The sequence below is a fragment of the Macaca fascicularis genome, chromosome 11 (assembly GCF_037993035.2).
Source record: "Macaca fascicularis isolate 582-1 chromosome 11, T2T-MFA8v1.1".
Classification (NCBI taxonomy): Eukaryota; Metazoa; Chordata; class Mammalia; order Primates; family Cercopithecidae; genus Macaca; species Macaca fascicularis.
The window spans coordinates 57,868,932-57,885,221 of record NC_088385.1 but is presented as its reverse complement, the minus strand read 5'-3'; the positions used below and the strand labels follow the sequence as shown (position 1 = coordinate 57,885,221).

General features: G+C 46.5%; 1 protein-coding gene across 27 annotated transcripts in view; it reads left to right on the top strand.

Annotated features, from left to right (window-relative positions):
• Nucleotides 1–16,290, top strand: part of SLC11A2 (solute carrier family 11 member 2) — a 72,221-nt gene that overhangs the window by 12,853 nt on the left and 43,078 nt on the right. For 8 of the 27 annotated variants that reach the window (XM_045365248.3, XM_065524197.2, XM_065524195.2 and 5 more), the window contains exon 1: nt 8,652–8,716. The exons of 1 other annotated variant lie outside the window; for it this stretch is intronic. Coding sequence is in view for 7 of the 26 variants with exons in the window: in XM_065524197.2 (XP_065380269.1) it covers nt 8,668–8,716 (49 nt within the window). In the remaining 19 variants the exon portion in view is untranslated. Of the gene's footprint in view, nt 1–8,651; nt 8,717–10,481; nt 10,564–12,359; nt 12,512–16,290 lie in introns of those variants that run through there. 18 more of the 27 variants (XM_045365246.3, XM_074006850.1, XM_074006848.1 and 15 more) reach the window with 4 other exon arrangements.

The window sequence follows — 16,290 nt, the reverse complement described above, 5'->3', positions numbered from 1 at the left end:
TTTACCCAGCATCAGCAGGAACCACCCTCAGGAGCCACTTTGTGCTGCCTGGCACGTCCACAGCAATTAGAGCAAAAGGACAGAGTTAAGGAAACTCTTTGAGGAAAATTTTCCCCACCCAACTTTGGCAGGGTCACCTGGGAGCCCTCTCATCAGTATTGCTATTCACTGTGGTACCCCCATTGTTCCACTAGCACCATGTACTGAACTTCCTCTGTGTTCAATTCCTATAAAAGAAAGGAAGCCCTTGCCTCAAAGTGCTCTCATTTTTATTATTTTTTATTTTTTGAGATGGAGTCTCACTCTGTCTCCCAGGTTGGAGTGCAATGGCATGATCTCAGCTCATCACAACCTCCGCCTCCCAGGTTCAAGAGATTCTCCTGCCTCAGCCTCCCTAGAAGCCGGGATTACAGGGGCTCGCCATCATGCCCAGTTAATTTTTGTATTTTTAGTAGAGATGGGGTTTCACCATTGTTGGTCAGGCTGGTCTCCAACTCCTGATCTCAGGTGATTCCCTGCCTTGGCCTCCCAAAGTGCTGGGATTACAGGCATAAGCTACTGCTCCCACCCACACTCTCAATTTAAATACATTTGCACATTCAACAAGACTCATAAATGTCTTACCTAGCTGGATCAATATTAGAAAGGCCTCAGGGATTTTGCGGTTCAATATCACTGTCATAAAAATTGTTTCAATGTAGAAAAAAAGGTTAACATATTTCTTTTTTTTTTTTTTTTTTTTGAGACGGGGTCTCGCTCTGTCACCCAGGCTGGAGTGCAGTGGCCAGATCTCAGCTCACTGCAAGCTCCGCCTCCCGGGTTCACGCCATTCTCCTGCCTCAGCCTCCCGAGTAGCTGGGACTACAGGCGCCCGCCACCTCGCCCGGCTAGTTTTTTGTATTTTTTAGTAGAGACGGGGTTTCACTGGGTTAGCCAGGATGGTCTCGATCTCCTGACCTTGTGATCCACCCGTCTCGGCCTCCCAAAGTGCTGGGATTACAGGCTTGAGCCACCGCGCCCGGCCAGGTTAACATATTTCATACATACTCATTAAGAAATGTACATGGGCTGGATGCAGTGACTCACCCTTGTAATCTCAGCACTTTGGGAGGCCAAGGTGGGTGGATCACTTGAGGTAAGGAGTTCAAGACCACCCTGGGCAACATGGTGAAACCCCATCTCTACTAAAAATACAAAAGTTACTCAGGCATGGTGGCATGCACCTGTAATCCCAGCTACTCAGGAGGCTGAGGCAGGAGAATTGCTTGAACCCAGGAGGCAGAGGTTGCAGTGAGCTGAGATTGCACCACTGCCCTCCAGCCTAGGCAACAGAGTGAGACTCTGTCTCAAAAAACAAAACGAAAAGTGGCTGGGCACGGTGGCTCACGCCTGTATTCCCAACACTTTGGGAGGCTGAGGCGGACGGATCACCAGGTCAGGCGTTAGACCAGCCTGGCCAACATGGTGAAATTCTATCTCTACTAAAAAAAAAAAATAGGCCGGGCGCCGTGGCTCAAGCCTGTAATCCCAGCACTTTGGGAGGCCGAGACGGGCAGATCACGAGGTCAGGAGATCGAGACCATCCTGGCTAACACAGTGAAACCCCGTCTCTACTAAAAATACAAAAAACTTAGCCGGGCGAGGTGGCAGGCGCCTGTAGTCCCAGCTACTCGGGACGCTGAGGCAGGAGAATGGCGTAAACCCGGGAGGCGGAGCTTGCGGTGAGCTGAGATCCGGCCACTGCACTCCAGCCTGGGTGACAGAGTGAGACTCCGTCTCAAAAAAAAAAAAAAAAAAAAAAAAAAAAAAAAATATATATATATATATATACACACACACACACATACACACACACATATATATATATAAATTTGTCAGGTGTGGTGGCCCACACCTGTAATCCCAGCTACTCAGGAGGCTGAGGCAGGAGAATCGCTTGAACCTGGGAGGCAGAGATTGCAGTGAGCCAAGATCGCACCACTGCCCTCCAGTGTGGGTGACAGAGCTAGACTCCATCTCAAAAAATAAGATAAACAAACAAACAAAAAACAAAAGTCACTGAGTGAGGTCTTTAACCATCTCTTCTGAAATAGTCCTGATCTCCCACCTATAGCTCTTGCTGCTCCATTTCCTGATTTTTAAATTTGTTTTCTAATAAAATTTAATGATCTGTACTTATTGATGTGTACTTATTGACTAGTTGTTATCTGTCTGCCCCACAGAATATAGGTTTTCAGAGAACAGGAACTTTTTATGTCTTTATCATTGCTATATCCCACTGCCCAGAATCAGTGCCTGGAACATAGTAGATCCTCTACAAATAGTGCACTTGTTAAGTGAATGAAACTGAATTAAATGAACATATATGCTATATATCCTTACTGCATTGATTGGTATATGAGAAAATTAAACAGAAGAAACTAACAGCAAGATAAGTAGTGTCCTAGACTCCAAGAAGTCTTTCCAGACTAATCCTATTCAGCATTAGAAGTACAGTCATAGGCCGGGCGGGGTGGCTCACATCTGTCATCCTAGCACTTTGGGAGGCCGAGGCGGGCGGATCACAAGGTCAGAAGTTCAAGACCAGCCTGGCAAACATGGTGAAGCCCCATCTCTCCTAAAAATACAAAAATTAGATGGGCGTGGTGGTGGGCGCCTGTAATCCCAGCTACTTGGAAGGCTGAGGCAGAATCACTTGAAACTGGAAGGCGGAGGTTGCAGTCAGTGGAGATCGTGCCACTGCAGTCCAGCCTGGGCAAAAGAGTGAAACTCTGTCTCAAAAAACAAACAACAAAGAAACAAAAAAAACAGAAAATACAAAAATTAGCCAGGCTTGATGGTGCGCACCTGTAATCCCAGCTATTTGGGAGGCTGAGGCAGGAGAATTGCTTGAATCTGGGAGGTGGAGGTTGCAGTGAGCCTAGGTCGAGGCACTGCACTCCAGCCTGGGTGACAGAGTGAGACTGTCTCAAAAAAAAAAAAAGTGTAATCATTCTGAATCTCTTACTCTACCCCTTGAGAAGACTCCCCCACCAACCTCTTTTTCAGTTTAGGTGACTCAAGCAGGGCTGACCCCACCCTGCCTCCAAGCATCAGCTTGTGTCCCAGGCACCCCATGGCCACTGTTTTTGGTTTGGGACTGGCTCATGACTCAAGCTAGGTAGCAGGCAGAGCTTTCTGTGTTAGTCTGGAAAGACTTCTTGAAGTCTAGGCTAGGACACTACTCATCTTTTTTGTTTTGTTTTGTTTTTGTTTTTGTTTTGAGACACAGTCTTGCTCTGTTGCCCAGGCTGGAGTGCAGTGGTGCGATCTCACTTCAACCTCTGCTTCCTGGGCCCATGTGTTCCTCCCGCCTCAGCCTCCCAAGTAAGTTTCCCTGGGACTTTTGCTGGAACTATAGGAAAAAGGATCAAGTCAGCCCAGTGCAGATGGTGGTCATTGTTCTACCATGCAGGGAAACCTCCCTGAGAACAAAACCACACTGATTCTAAAGCAGAGACTAGAGAGTGAGAAATAGAAAGAAAGAAACAGGGCCTGGTACAGTGGCTCTAGCCTGTAATCCCAGAATTTTGGGATGTTGAGGCAGGAGGATCGCTTGAAGCCAGAAGTTTGAGATCAGCCTGGGCAACAAAATGAGATCCTGTCCCTATTACAAAAAAAAAAAAAAAAAAGAGAAGGAGGGGGTGGGGAAGAGGAGGAGGAGGAGTGGGGGGAGGGAAAAAAAGGAAAGGGACAGGTGGACAGTGGCCTGGTGATATCTGGGTCCCCAGCTTCAGTCCTGCCTACAGTGAGCTGTATTGTTGGGTTTTTCAGTTTATGTGAATGATTCAGCTCCTTTTGAACACAAGCAGTTTGAATTGGGTTTCTGTCACTGACAATCACAAAACACAACAAAACAAAATCATATAATGCACATTTAGCTGCATACTTTCTACTACATCGAATTTCACTTGTTTACTTAATAATATATACAGTTTTTTACCTAAGACTTATGAACATTTTTATAGTTTATAAAATAATCTTGTATTTACATATCACTCAATTTTAACACAATTATGTGAGGTAGGGCATATTTTTTTTTATTTAATAATTTTTTTTTTTTTTTAAACACAGTCTCACTCTGTCACCCAGGCTGGAGTGCAGAGGTATAATCATAGCTCACTGCAACCTTGAATTCCTAGGCTCAAAGGATCCTCCTGCCTCAGCTTCCCACAGTGCTCGGATTACAGGTGTGAGCCACTGAGCCTGGCTAATTTTTTTTTTTTTTTAAAGAGATGGGGTTTCAGGCCGGGTGTGGTGGCTCACGCCTATAATCCCAGAACTTTGGGAGGCCGAGGAGGAGGAATCATGAGGTCAGGAGTTTGAGACCAGCCTGGCCAATATGGTGAAACCCCATGTCTACTAAATACAAAAATTAGCTGGGCATGGTGGTGCAAGACTGTAGTCCCAGCTACTCGGGAGGCTGAGGCAGGAGAATCGCTTGAACCCGGGAGGTGGGGGTTGCAGTGAGCCGAGATCCTGCCACTGCACCCCAGTGTGGGCGACAAAGTGAGACTCTGTCTCAAAAAAAAAAAAAAAAAGAGATGGGGTCTCACCTTATCACCCAGGCTGGAGTGAAGTACACAATCATAGTGCACTGCAGCCTTGAACTCCTGGGCTCAAGGGATCCTCCTGCCTCAGCCTCCAGAGTAGCTGGGACTATAGGAGCAGGCTACCATGCCTGGCTGATTTTTTGTTTTTTTGAGATGGGTCTTGCTCTGTCGCTCAGGCTGGAGTGCAGTGGCATGATCTTGGCTCATTGCAACCTCCACCTCCTGGGTTCAAGCGATTTTCCTCCCTCAGCCTTCTGAGTAGCTGTGATTACAGTCTTGCACCACCATGCCTGGCTAAGTTTTATTTTTATTTATTTATTTTTTGAGATAGGGTTTCACTCCCGTTGCTCAGGCTGGAGTGCAGTGGTGCGATCTCAGCTCATTGCAAACTCTGCCTCCCGGGCTCAAGTGATTATCCTGCCTCAGCCTCCCCAGTAGCTGGGACTATAGGCATGTGCCACCGCTCCCAGCTAATTTTTGTATTTTTTTTAAGAGATGAGGTCTTGCCATGTTGCCCACTTGGTCTCAAACTCCTGAGCTCAAGAGATCGGCCCACCTCAGCCTCCCAAAGTGCTGGGATTATAGGTGTGAGCCACCGCACCTGGCCTAATTTTTTATTTTTTGTAAAGATAGGATCTCACTGTGTTACCCTGGCTGGTTTTGAACTCCTGGGCTCAAGTGATCCTTCTGTCTTAGCCTCCCAAAGTGCTGAGATTATAGGTGAGAGCCACCGTGTCCAGCCAAGAAATATATTTTACAGTAACCCAGTACACACGTACACACACAGGCACACACTCTTAAAGTTGCACAAAACAACACTTACCTTAGTGCCTTTGACATTCTCTGATATTTTCTATTCTATTTTTTAAAAATTCTGACCAGGCGCAGTGGCTCACGCTTGTCATCCCAGCACTTTGGGAGGCTGAGACAGGCAGATCACAAGGTCAGGAGTTCGAGACCAGCCTGGCCAACATGGTGAAACTCCTGTCTCTACTAATAATACAAAAATTAGCTGGATGTGGTGGCACATGCCTGTAATCCCAGCTACTTGGGAGGCTGAGGCAGGAAAATTGCTTGAACCTGGGAGGTGGAGGTTGCAGCGAGCCAAGATTGCGCGACTGCATTTTAGCCTGGGTGGCAGAGTAAGACTCTGTCTCGGGAAAAGAAAAAAAAATTCTGTTTTATTTCAGCACTTTAGAAGGCCAAGGCAGGTGGTTCCCTTGAGTCCTAAAGTTTGAGACTAGCCTGGTCAATATAGGGAGACCCTGTCTCTACAAAAAATAAATATACATCTGTTTTCTTGCTGTGTCCAACTCAAGAATAAAAAAAAGAAAAGAAAAAATATACTAGTTGCAACCTACAGTTTGTTTTGTTTGTTTGTTTGTTTTGTTTGTTTTTTGCTGGAATGAAGTGGCGCCATCTCAGCTCACTGCAACCTCTGCCTCCTATATTCTAGCGATTCTCCTGCCTCAGCCTCCCAAGTAGCTGGGACTACTGGCAGCCCCCACCACACGCAGCTAACTTTTGTATTTTTAGTAGAAACAAGGTTTCACCATGTTGGCCAGGCTGGTCCCGAACTCCTGAGCTCCAGTGATCTGCCCGCCTTGGCCTCCCAAAGTGCTGGGATTATAGGCATAAACCATTGTGCCTGGCCACAATCCACAGGTTTTCTTTTTAGTTGTTTTTTTTTAGAGACAGGGTCTTGCTCTGTTTCCCAAGTTGGAGTGCATTAGCATGATCACAGTTCACGGCAGTCTTGAACTTCTGGAGTTTTCTGTTCTGTGACTACCTTATGTTGTTCTTGTCTCAATTTTTGAATGGAAGGAAATTGTTTAAGGTGTACAAGATGGAGGTGATACGGTGTGGTGGTTGAGTCTCGGCTCGTGGGTCTAACAGATTTGTGTTCAAAGCCTGGCTTTGCCACTAACTAGCTGTGTCCTTAGACAAATTATACTCTAAGTCTCAGATTCCTAATTTGCAAAATGAGAATAATAATAAATAATAGTTCCTGCTCCATTAGTTTATTATGAGGATTGTTTTTTTTGGTAGAGACATAGTCTTGCTATGTTGCCCAGGCTATTCTCAAACTCCTGGCCTCAAGTGATCTGCCTGCCTCGGCCTCCCAAAGTGCTGGGATTACAGGCATGAATTTTTGTGCCAGCCTACTATGAGGATTAATGCTTGTGAAGTGTTAAATATAGTGTTTGGTACACAATAAAAATTCAATTAATGTTGTCAGTTACTCAAGTATAAATTGGGGACCAGGAAGGCAAAAATGGAGTGTGTTTTTTGCAGACGAACAGAGGGGAGCCAGGACACAGCTCAGCTTGCTCGTGCCCAGAGAGAGTTAAGCTGCTGACCCTGAAGGCAGGGGGCACGCAACTGTGTGTGGGAGCCGGACTAAGCAGCTGCGACAGGGCAGACAGTGTGAGAAAGCTGTTGATGAGAGCTGCTGCTGAATAAAATCATATTTCACCTGTCTATGGCCCCCCAAGTGTTCTTTCTGCTCATCCATCCACTACCTCCGGACCTCAACATGACCTTTGGCATAGTCTAAACCTGACACTCATAACACATATTTTTGAGACAGGGTCTTGCTCTGTCGCAGAGGCTGGAGTGCTCTGGCATGATCATGACGCACTGCAGTCTTGACCTCCTGGACTCAAGTGATCCTCCCACCTCAGCCTCCCAAGAAGCTAGGATGTTCCACAAGCACATTCCACTACACCGAGCTAATTTTTAAATTTTTCGTAGAGATGGGATCTCCCTATGTTGCCTAGGGTAAGAATTCCTAAACTCAAATAGGCCTTTTCCTTCTGAGACTTTAGTTCCTGGGTGATCTTACAGGTGCTTCTATTTTCCCCTCAAGTGGAACAAATTGGCCCCCAGCCCAATCTGCAGAGACAGCTTTGCCTTGGGGAACTTACCTGATGTAGAACAAAGACAGGAGACAGGCCAAGTTGTAGTTATTTGACTTTCATGATTAAGAGAGCCCTGAAGCAAAGAGACCTTTCATCTGGGTCCCGGGGCAGAAGATCCATAATTCTTTCTCCAGATTCAATGGTTGTTCTAGGTAAGAACCAGAACCACTTGCTGGAAGCCTGCCTTGACTTATTTGAATCGATTACTGCTTTTCTTTCTTTTCCATTCTAAGATATTATGTTTTTATGGTACTAAGCAGATTTTCTTGAAAGCTACTAGAAAACTGCCTGCTACCTGAAAGCAGCAACTGTTTTCTTCTCTCTTGCTTTTTACCCCATCCCAAGGCTTCTCTTTTGCGGCTTGTTATCTAAATTATTTCCCTGAGGCAAAATTTCCCCATTCTTTCAGCTCCCCTCCTCCCAGATTGAGAAATTCTAGGCTTGCCCTGGACTTCTCTTTTTAGTCTCTGGGTTTTTTTTCCTTTCTTTTTCTTTTTCATCAGGCACCAAGTCCGGAGTTTGCGTGGCTCTGATGTCTGCCTGTGGATCACTGATAGACCAGGCTGAAGCCAGCGGGTCCTTTAGATCCCTAGGGATAAAAGAGCAGGCAGCATTTCCACCCACGCTCTGAGACTCCTCATAATTGCATCAGTGCTGCACGTACCTATGCGGAAAATACAAGTGGACTGTCAGGCTTGGGGTTAATGGTTTCACCTCACGTCTCAGAGGAGCAGAGTCCTAGTGCACCTGTGGAGCCTGAACCAGCTTCACTCCAAGAGGAGCAGAGAAGGGAAGCAATTTATCTTACTCCACCCCTTTCAACCACTGGCACTCACAGGTTTGCCACCTGCTCTTGCTCTTGCCAAATGGTACAGAGATGAAATCTTAGAATAAAAGTTTTTGAACTCAATACATTATTAATTAATATCTAGGAGTGGCAGATATATAATGCTTCTCTTTTCACGACAGGTCAAAGATGAAATCTGATTAGGCTTTGGAGGGCGCGGTTTGCCTCTTGAAAGTCCTTGCCAGTCTTTAGAAAGCTGTGTTGCTTAGAGCACCCAAAAGTGCCCTTATCTAACTGAGGGAGGCGCACTTGTCTTCATATATAGAGGCAGGAGCTGGCATTGGGAAAGTCAAACTAGTTCTGCACCATGAGGAAGAAGCAGCTTAAGACGGAGGCAGCGCCACACTGTGAGCTAAGTAAGTAGCCCAGGGAAGCTGCCCAGCTGAGCAGACCTGAAAGGGTGACAAGTACAGCTCTAGCAATTTTATTTTCTAGTTATAATAGAAGTTCCCAAAGGAAAGGTTCTGGTTTGGAGGAACTTCATCAAACCTTTCTGAAACTCCACAGATGTACTGTAGCGAGAATCTCAGAACTAATTTGTGTATTTTCTTCTTTCTCCAGGAGAAATTCTGTATGAAAAACAACCTGCTCCAGGAAGGCAAGCCCCTCCCCGCCTTTTTTTTTTTAGTCCCCGAGTTTGTTTTTACGTTGCACTTTATTTGAATTTTTCTCTTGGCCGTTCACACTCCTTTCCTCATTTCTCAGACTTTCTTACTAATGAAATTTTCTCCTAGCCGTTTTTACGTGAATAAAGAAGCTCCGTTACCTTTAATGCTGTAAGCAGTGCGGGGGGTCGGGGAGTGAGGGTGGCGGGATAATCTAATGTTTTTGGTGGCTGTAAACGACATTGTAGAAAATTACGGTGATTTGTTAGGCCATTTATTCCCTCTTCACCAGTCTGGCAGTCATCTTCAGAACAAAAGAAGGCGTGAGGCTGAAACTGGGGATAGAGTGGGATTGCTTTGGTAGGTAGGATAAAGTCTGGGGAGAATCGAGGCAACTGGGCGAGAAGGAGGAAAACAATTCGCTGCGGAGGCTTGGGAGGACACCGGAGGCGGTGGAACTGGCTGCACTAGCTGATGTGTCGCGGTTCCTCCCAGGTGTGGGGTGCTCTTGGTGGGGCAGCAGATACTATGATGTGGCTCTTGGGGCGCAAGGAAATGTTCCTGTCAGGTGGCTATACTTTCTTTTTGAGACAGGGTTTTGCTGTCACCCAGGCTGGAGTGCAGTGGCACGACCTTGTCTCACCACAGCCTCCCCCTCACAGGCCCAAGTGATCCTCCCACCTCAGCCTCCCGAGCAGGTGGGACCACAGGCGGGCGCCATGATGCCTGGCTAATTTTTTTTTCTTTTTTTGAGACGGAGTTTTCGCTCTTGTTTCCGAGGCTGGAGTGTAACGGCGCCATCTCGGCTCACCGCACCTCCGCCTCCCGGGTTCAAGCGATTCTCCGCCTCAGTCTCCCGAGTAGCTGGGATTACTGGCATGCGCCACCACGCCCCGCTAATTTTGTATTTTTAGTAGAGACGGGGTTTTTTCATGTTGGTCAGGCTGGTCTCAAACTCCCGACCTCAGGTGATCCGCCCGCCTCGGCCTCCCAAAGTGCCGGGAGTACAGGCGTGAGTCACCGCGCCCGGCCTTTGCCTGGCTAATTTTAAAATTTTTTGTAGAGACCGAGTCTCACTTTGTTGCCCAGGCTGGTCTCGAACTCCTGGACTCAAGTGATCCTCCCGCCTCGGTCTCTCAAAGTGCTGGTCATTACAACTGTGAGCCTCCGCGCCTGGCCTGGCTACCCTTTACAGGATAGAGCTATACCTCGTAGCTTGTCTGTCAGTACCTAACGGGGCGCCACGGCGAACTAGGGCAGGAATCTTATCTGTCCCCAGACTGCTAGCGGACGGGAGCTCCCCAGCCCACGAGCTGTGTGGTTCTGGCCAGAGCAAGCAGCAACTATGCAGCATGCAGCTCCCGCTGGGGGCCCCAGGGGCCGCCCCATCCAGACTCCGCGTGGGCGGAGCCTCGGTCCTCAGTCGGCGGGCCACGCGTCCCGGCCGCTGCGGGGACTCCAACCAATAGGGATGTGCGGCTGCTGTCCTATCGGCCAATCGCGGGGAGGGGAGGGCGTTGGCCAGCTTGGCGCTGGCTCCCGGAATATGGAGCCGTCAGCTCGGGGGCGGCGTGTCAGGTGGTTGCGGACCTGGTAAGGTGAGGGGAAGGCAAGGTCAGGGGTCACGGATTCTGCTCGCGGACAGGGAGGGGCGCGGGGCGGCTCGAGGGCCCGTGTCGGGGGTCAGGTCCGGGACTAGGATGCGAAACCGGCTCGCCGTGCGGGGCTGTGAGGGGAGGTGTGGGCAGGGAGGGCCTCAGGCCCGGAGTCCAGGACTGATGGAGCAGCGACATTCAGAGGAAGACCCAAAGATGGGGGCAGGGAGGGAACGCCGACGGTCGCGGGGGTCTCGCCCCTTCCCCGCCGCGGCCTAGGACACATGGCCCAACTCCCAGCTGCACCGGATGGCGCGCCGGCCCGTGGTCGGGGTGCGCTGACCTGCTTCGACGCGGTGAAAGAGGCCGACCGGCACAGGGCAAGGTCTCTCGGGGCCTCCTTGTCGGCGCCGCAGGGGGCCGGGCTGCTTTCCGGGGCCTCCCGCCGCCCCGCTTCAACAAAAGACTCATTATAGCCTAACCGACTTCCAGGGAGCGCCTTCTGTGTGAATAGCCTGCATAGGCGGCTCCGTGGTTGTGGGTAGATTGGTTTTAAGGCTGTTTGTGCAGCTCTCAGGGACCTTCTGGATTCCAGGCTCCAATGAGCAGGGTTTTTCTTCAGGGGAATATTGCACATATGTAAGTGGGCTGGATGGCTCTCCCAGCCGTTCGTTTCATGTGTCCCCACTTTTAAAGCTACCGCTTAAATGTGACATCTCTTGCAAAAGCAAAAATTATCTGGAAGGAGAGTTTGCAAGGAGAGATAGGCTTCTAAAAACTCGCTGGCCCCAATTTTAGTCACTGTTGGTGAAAACTGGAGAAGCTATGTATACATTGACTTCTGGAACCCGAAGCCTCACCAGTTCGCATAATTTCTTGGCTTTGTAAATCTTTGAACAAGTTGTTTGCCTCTTTGTTCTTTTGTTCCACGTACTTAAAATGGGGATTGATAATATCAATCTTAGAGGATTGTTGGTATGAAATTAGTTAATAAACAACAAAGTACTTAGAACAGTTCCTGACGTGGAGTTTTTGTTATTGTTACCTTCTTTCCCCTCAACACTTCTAAAGAATTCTAACCTTATTACTTACTCTTTGCTCAGAGTATCATGACCTATCACCAGGGAACCCGCCGGCCTATACTTTCCATTGACATGATTAACTTTGATCTGAGGGTATAGTGTAGTTACAAGTGACTAAAGGATTTCTGCTGCGTGTTTGTTTTATTAAATACGGTTGGAAACTGTCATTATACTAGGTCATTTATGGTGATACCTGTGTTAGGTAAATGAAACCTGAGACCTTTGGTTGTTTATTTTTTCATTGGACAATAGTTCATTGACAGTCTTGCTTGGCCCACGCAGTTTATTTTGGAGCCAGTACTAAAAAGTCCATGATTGCAGCATACTTGGTTTCTCATGTTTCCGGAACGGCAGCAGTGGGACTCGGGAGGGGAATTTCTGGGTAGCCTGGCAGCACTTCTTGTTAAGGAATGGGGAAACTTCTTATGAATCTAATCTTACTCTACTGTTAGGAAATCAGCAGTGGTCCCTTGGATTACTCTACAAAGCTAGTAAGCAGCTTTGGTTCCGTTATGATTCAGTGAAAGTTAGAGAATTATATCTACAAAGTAGGATCTTTTGATACAGAGTTTCGCCCTTGTTGCCCAGGCTGGAATGCAATGGCGCGATCTCGGCTCACTGCAACCTCTGCCTCCTGGGTTCAAGCGATTCTCCTGCCTTAGCCTCCTGATGCCCGGCTAATTTTTTTTTTTTTTTTTTTTTTTTTGGTATTTTTAGTAGAGACGGGGTTTCACCATGTTGGCCAGGCTGGTCTGGAACTCCTGACCTCAAGTGATCCACCTGCGTCGGCCTCCCAAAGTGCTGGGATGGCGTGAGCCACTGGACCCTGCCGGATCTTTCTTGTTTGACTTTCAGTGCTAAGTATTTGGGTGAGTGTTGTTGAATCAAAGACATCTTTATTCTCTGCCTCCTCACCATGCACATACATACAAATGTCTGCTGACAGATTTCTGTCCTTCCTATGACCTTAAAAAGCCCTCTCATATTCTCGTGGTGCTATCTGGGATACTCTAGTGGAAGACTGCTTTGTCTTCTAATTCTTCCCTTCAAGGAAGCTGCTATTCATACACATAGCATTATTAGGAACTAGTCAGAAAATGAGAAACTTTATGAAAAAAAATTGCTTACTGCAGCAGTATGCTGGCCAAATTTAGTTGAAGTGCAGATGATATAAGTTTAGTTGTTTAGTTTTGGAATAAGAGAGTTCAAGACTTTTTTTCTTTCCCCAAGACAAGGTCTGGCTCTGTAACCCAGGCTGGAGTACAGTGGCATGATCATAGCTCACTGCAGGGTTGACCTTCCAGGCTCAAGTGATCCTCCTGCCACAGCCTCCCTAGTAGCTGGGAGTACAGGTGCATGCCACCACCCCTGACTAATTAAAAAAATTTTTTTGTGAAGATGGAGTCTCACTAGGTTTCCCAGGCTGTCCTGAGCCCATGAGTGCCAGCCACAGTGCCCAACCAGTTTAATACTTCTTTAGGATTTAAAGTTGGAAGTTGGCCTGGTGAGAGTGAAGGACAATGTCTTTGAAATCTGTTTTTGCCGAAGAGGCATGGGAGTGACACCTTTAAAGAACTGAGTGTGTTTGAGGCAGAAAGGGAAGTCTACTGCCCTAATATTGTCATTATTATCATCTCTATGAGGCTCTGTAGTTTGAGTAAAACATTCTGGGAAAAAAGGTAGGGGCATTTGAATGAGCGGAATGTAATGGATTAGAAGATGCAGACCGTGTCTCACTTACTGGCTGCCATTTATTCTTTATTTTTATTTTTTGGAGACAGGGTCTTGCTCTCTTGCCAGGCTGGAGTACAGTGGTGCAATATTGGTTCACTGCAACCTCCACGTCCCAGGCTTAAGCGATCCTCCCACTAGAGCCTCCTGAGTTGCTGGGACTACAGGCTTGCGCCACCACGCTTAGCTAATTGTTAATTTTTTTGTAGAGTTGAGTTCTCACTATATTGCCCAGGCTGGTCTTGAACTCCTAGGCTCAAGCAGTCCTGCCTTGGCCTCCCAAAGTGCTGGGATTACAGCCATGAGCCACTGTTGCCCAGCCTTGCCATTTATTCTTTTTATAATTTAACAAACATTTAATGAGCAATTTACATTAATTGGCCCCTTGAGACACAAAGAAGAGCCTTCCAGGCATCATCAGGAATATTCTAGATACAATAAAATGACATGTATATAATAAAGTATATTGTAATGAAATCATAATGGAATATAAAACAATTGGCCAGGAATGACCAAAATATATTTATTGCCTAACTTCTCTTCCACTTCTAATTTCAAGTTAAAGTAATTTATATTTTTTGGCATAAGGAACAAATTAGGGTTTTTAGTCTTGTTCTGGTGCCTATTGCCGGTAAGTCATTTTGTATGAGGTTTGTGTTTGTTTTGGTCTCATCTCTACTAAGCTGATAGCTGTTAAAACTCCTAGGAAATGAAAGAAGAAAGCTACAAGTTAATTATTAAAACTTTACCAGGTTTCAAAGAGCAAAAGGAGGCTTGTTAAAGGCTGGAGAATCTGGTAGTATATGTTGTCTTAATTTTTCTTTGCTTTTAGGAAAAGAAACTTTGAGGACAATATTTACTTAAAGTTGTTAAGGTCAATCTGCATCATTTGGGAGCCAATATCCATCATTAGGAAAAATGGGTTGAATGTAATCTAATGAAAATTCTTCATATATGTCAGAGAAAAGCTACTTAAGTGTGAAGGCAAAACATATTTTCTGAGGCAAGAAGTAGGTATAGTCTGGTTTAATAGGGGATTTTCTTTTTTTGAAAAAAGTAATTTTTTTTTTTAATAGAGACTGGGTTTCTCACTCTGTTGCCCAGGCTGGTCTCAAACTTCTGGGCTCACGCAATCCTCCCGCCTCAGCTTCCCAAAGTGCTAAGGGATTACAGGTGTGAGCCACCATGGCCAGTCTAATAGGGAATTTTCTTATTCAAGTAGAAAGGGGTCTTTGAAATTGTCCACAGAGCTTGGCATTTTGTTCCACGATAGAGGTGTCAGATCAGGAGGCCAGGTTTGTCCCCCAAAAGGAAACGCACTGCTGTAAACTTCTGGTTAGGAGGAAGTTCAGAGGAAGCTCACCCTGTGAGAGTTGGGAAGAACAAACACGAAGCTATAGTCACTGGAAGTAAGACTTTAGTGACCCTGACTTGTGAGCATTCAGGGAGATTTGGAAGCTGGTTAAACCTCAACAGCACTGATGGGAGAGAGTGAAGAGTTGTATTTAATGGGTACCAGCCCCTTCCAATTCCGATGTCTCTGGTTGATGTGTGATATTTTTGTTGAAAAGATAAGTACTCCTTGACAGCCTGGCCACATTTCTCCCAACTGTTATCGTTTTTGACACCCAGGCAGCTGGTTTCATTATCAACTGTACTATTCCTCCCTACATCTTCCTCCCCACTCCTCTTCTTCCTTCCTAACATTTTCTCCACTTTCTCTTTTTCTTTTTTCTTTATCTTAAGATGGTCTCAATGTCACGTTTTTCATTCAGCTACAAAACAGACTTAGAAGTCCAGCTCAGATGAGAAACAGCAAATTTGGTGTTGAGTTGAAGTTGTGGTTGTCTTTTTTTTTTTTGAGACAGAGTCTCACTATGTCACCCAGACTGGAGTGCAGTGGCATGATCTCAGCTCACCGCAACCTCCGCTTCCCAGGCTCAAGCGATTCTCCTGCCTCAGCCTCTCAAGTAGCTGGGATTACAGGCGCGTGCCACTACTATCTGGCTAATTGTTGTATTTTTAGTAGAGATGGGGTTTCACCATGTTGGCCAGGCGGGTCTTGAACTCCTGACCTCAAATGATCCACCTCCCTAAGTCTCCCAAAGTGCTGGCATTACAGGCGTGAGCCACTGTGCCTGGCCCAAAATTGTGGTTTTCCAAATTACATAGGATGTCTCCAATTTTGAGATTATTATTAGGGCATGCAAAGTACGCTTTGGTATCTGTAAAGAATTGGTTCCAGGACCTCACTCACACGCATACCAAAATCCTGGGATGATGCTTAAGTCCCCATAAAATGGCGCAGTATTTGCATTTAACCTATGTACATCGTCCCATGTACTTAAAAATCACCTCTAGATTAGTTATATCAATTATAATCTCCCACTTCCCACTTTTTCTTTAGACAGGGTCTTGCTTTGTCATCCAGGCTGGAGTGTAGTGGTGCAATCACGGTTCGCTGCAGCTTTGACTTCCTGGGCTCAAGAGATCCTCCCACCTTAGCCTCCTGAGTAGCTGGGACTACAGACGTGTGGCCATCACACATGGCTAATTTTTAAATTTTTTGTAGAGACAGTGTCTCACTGTGTTGCCCAGGCTGGTCTCAAATTTCTGGGCTGCCTCAGCCTCCCAAAGTGCTGGGAGCTGTGAGCAACTGCGCTGGGCCTATAATACTTAATACAATGTAATTGCTGTGTAAATAATTGTTCTGTATTATTTAGGGAATAATAACAAGAAAAAATGGTGTGTATGTTCAGTACAGGCACAAGCAACCATTTTTAACCCCCAGATCTTTTTGATTTGCAGTTGTTTGAAACCACAAATGTGGAACCCAGGGTTACAGAGGCCTGACTGTATCTCAGTGGCCATCATGCCAGAGAGAGAGACTGGTTCATGTTAAGCGCATTGTATAATA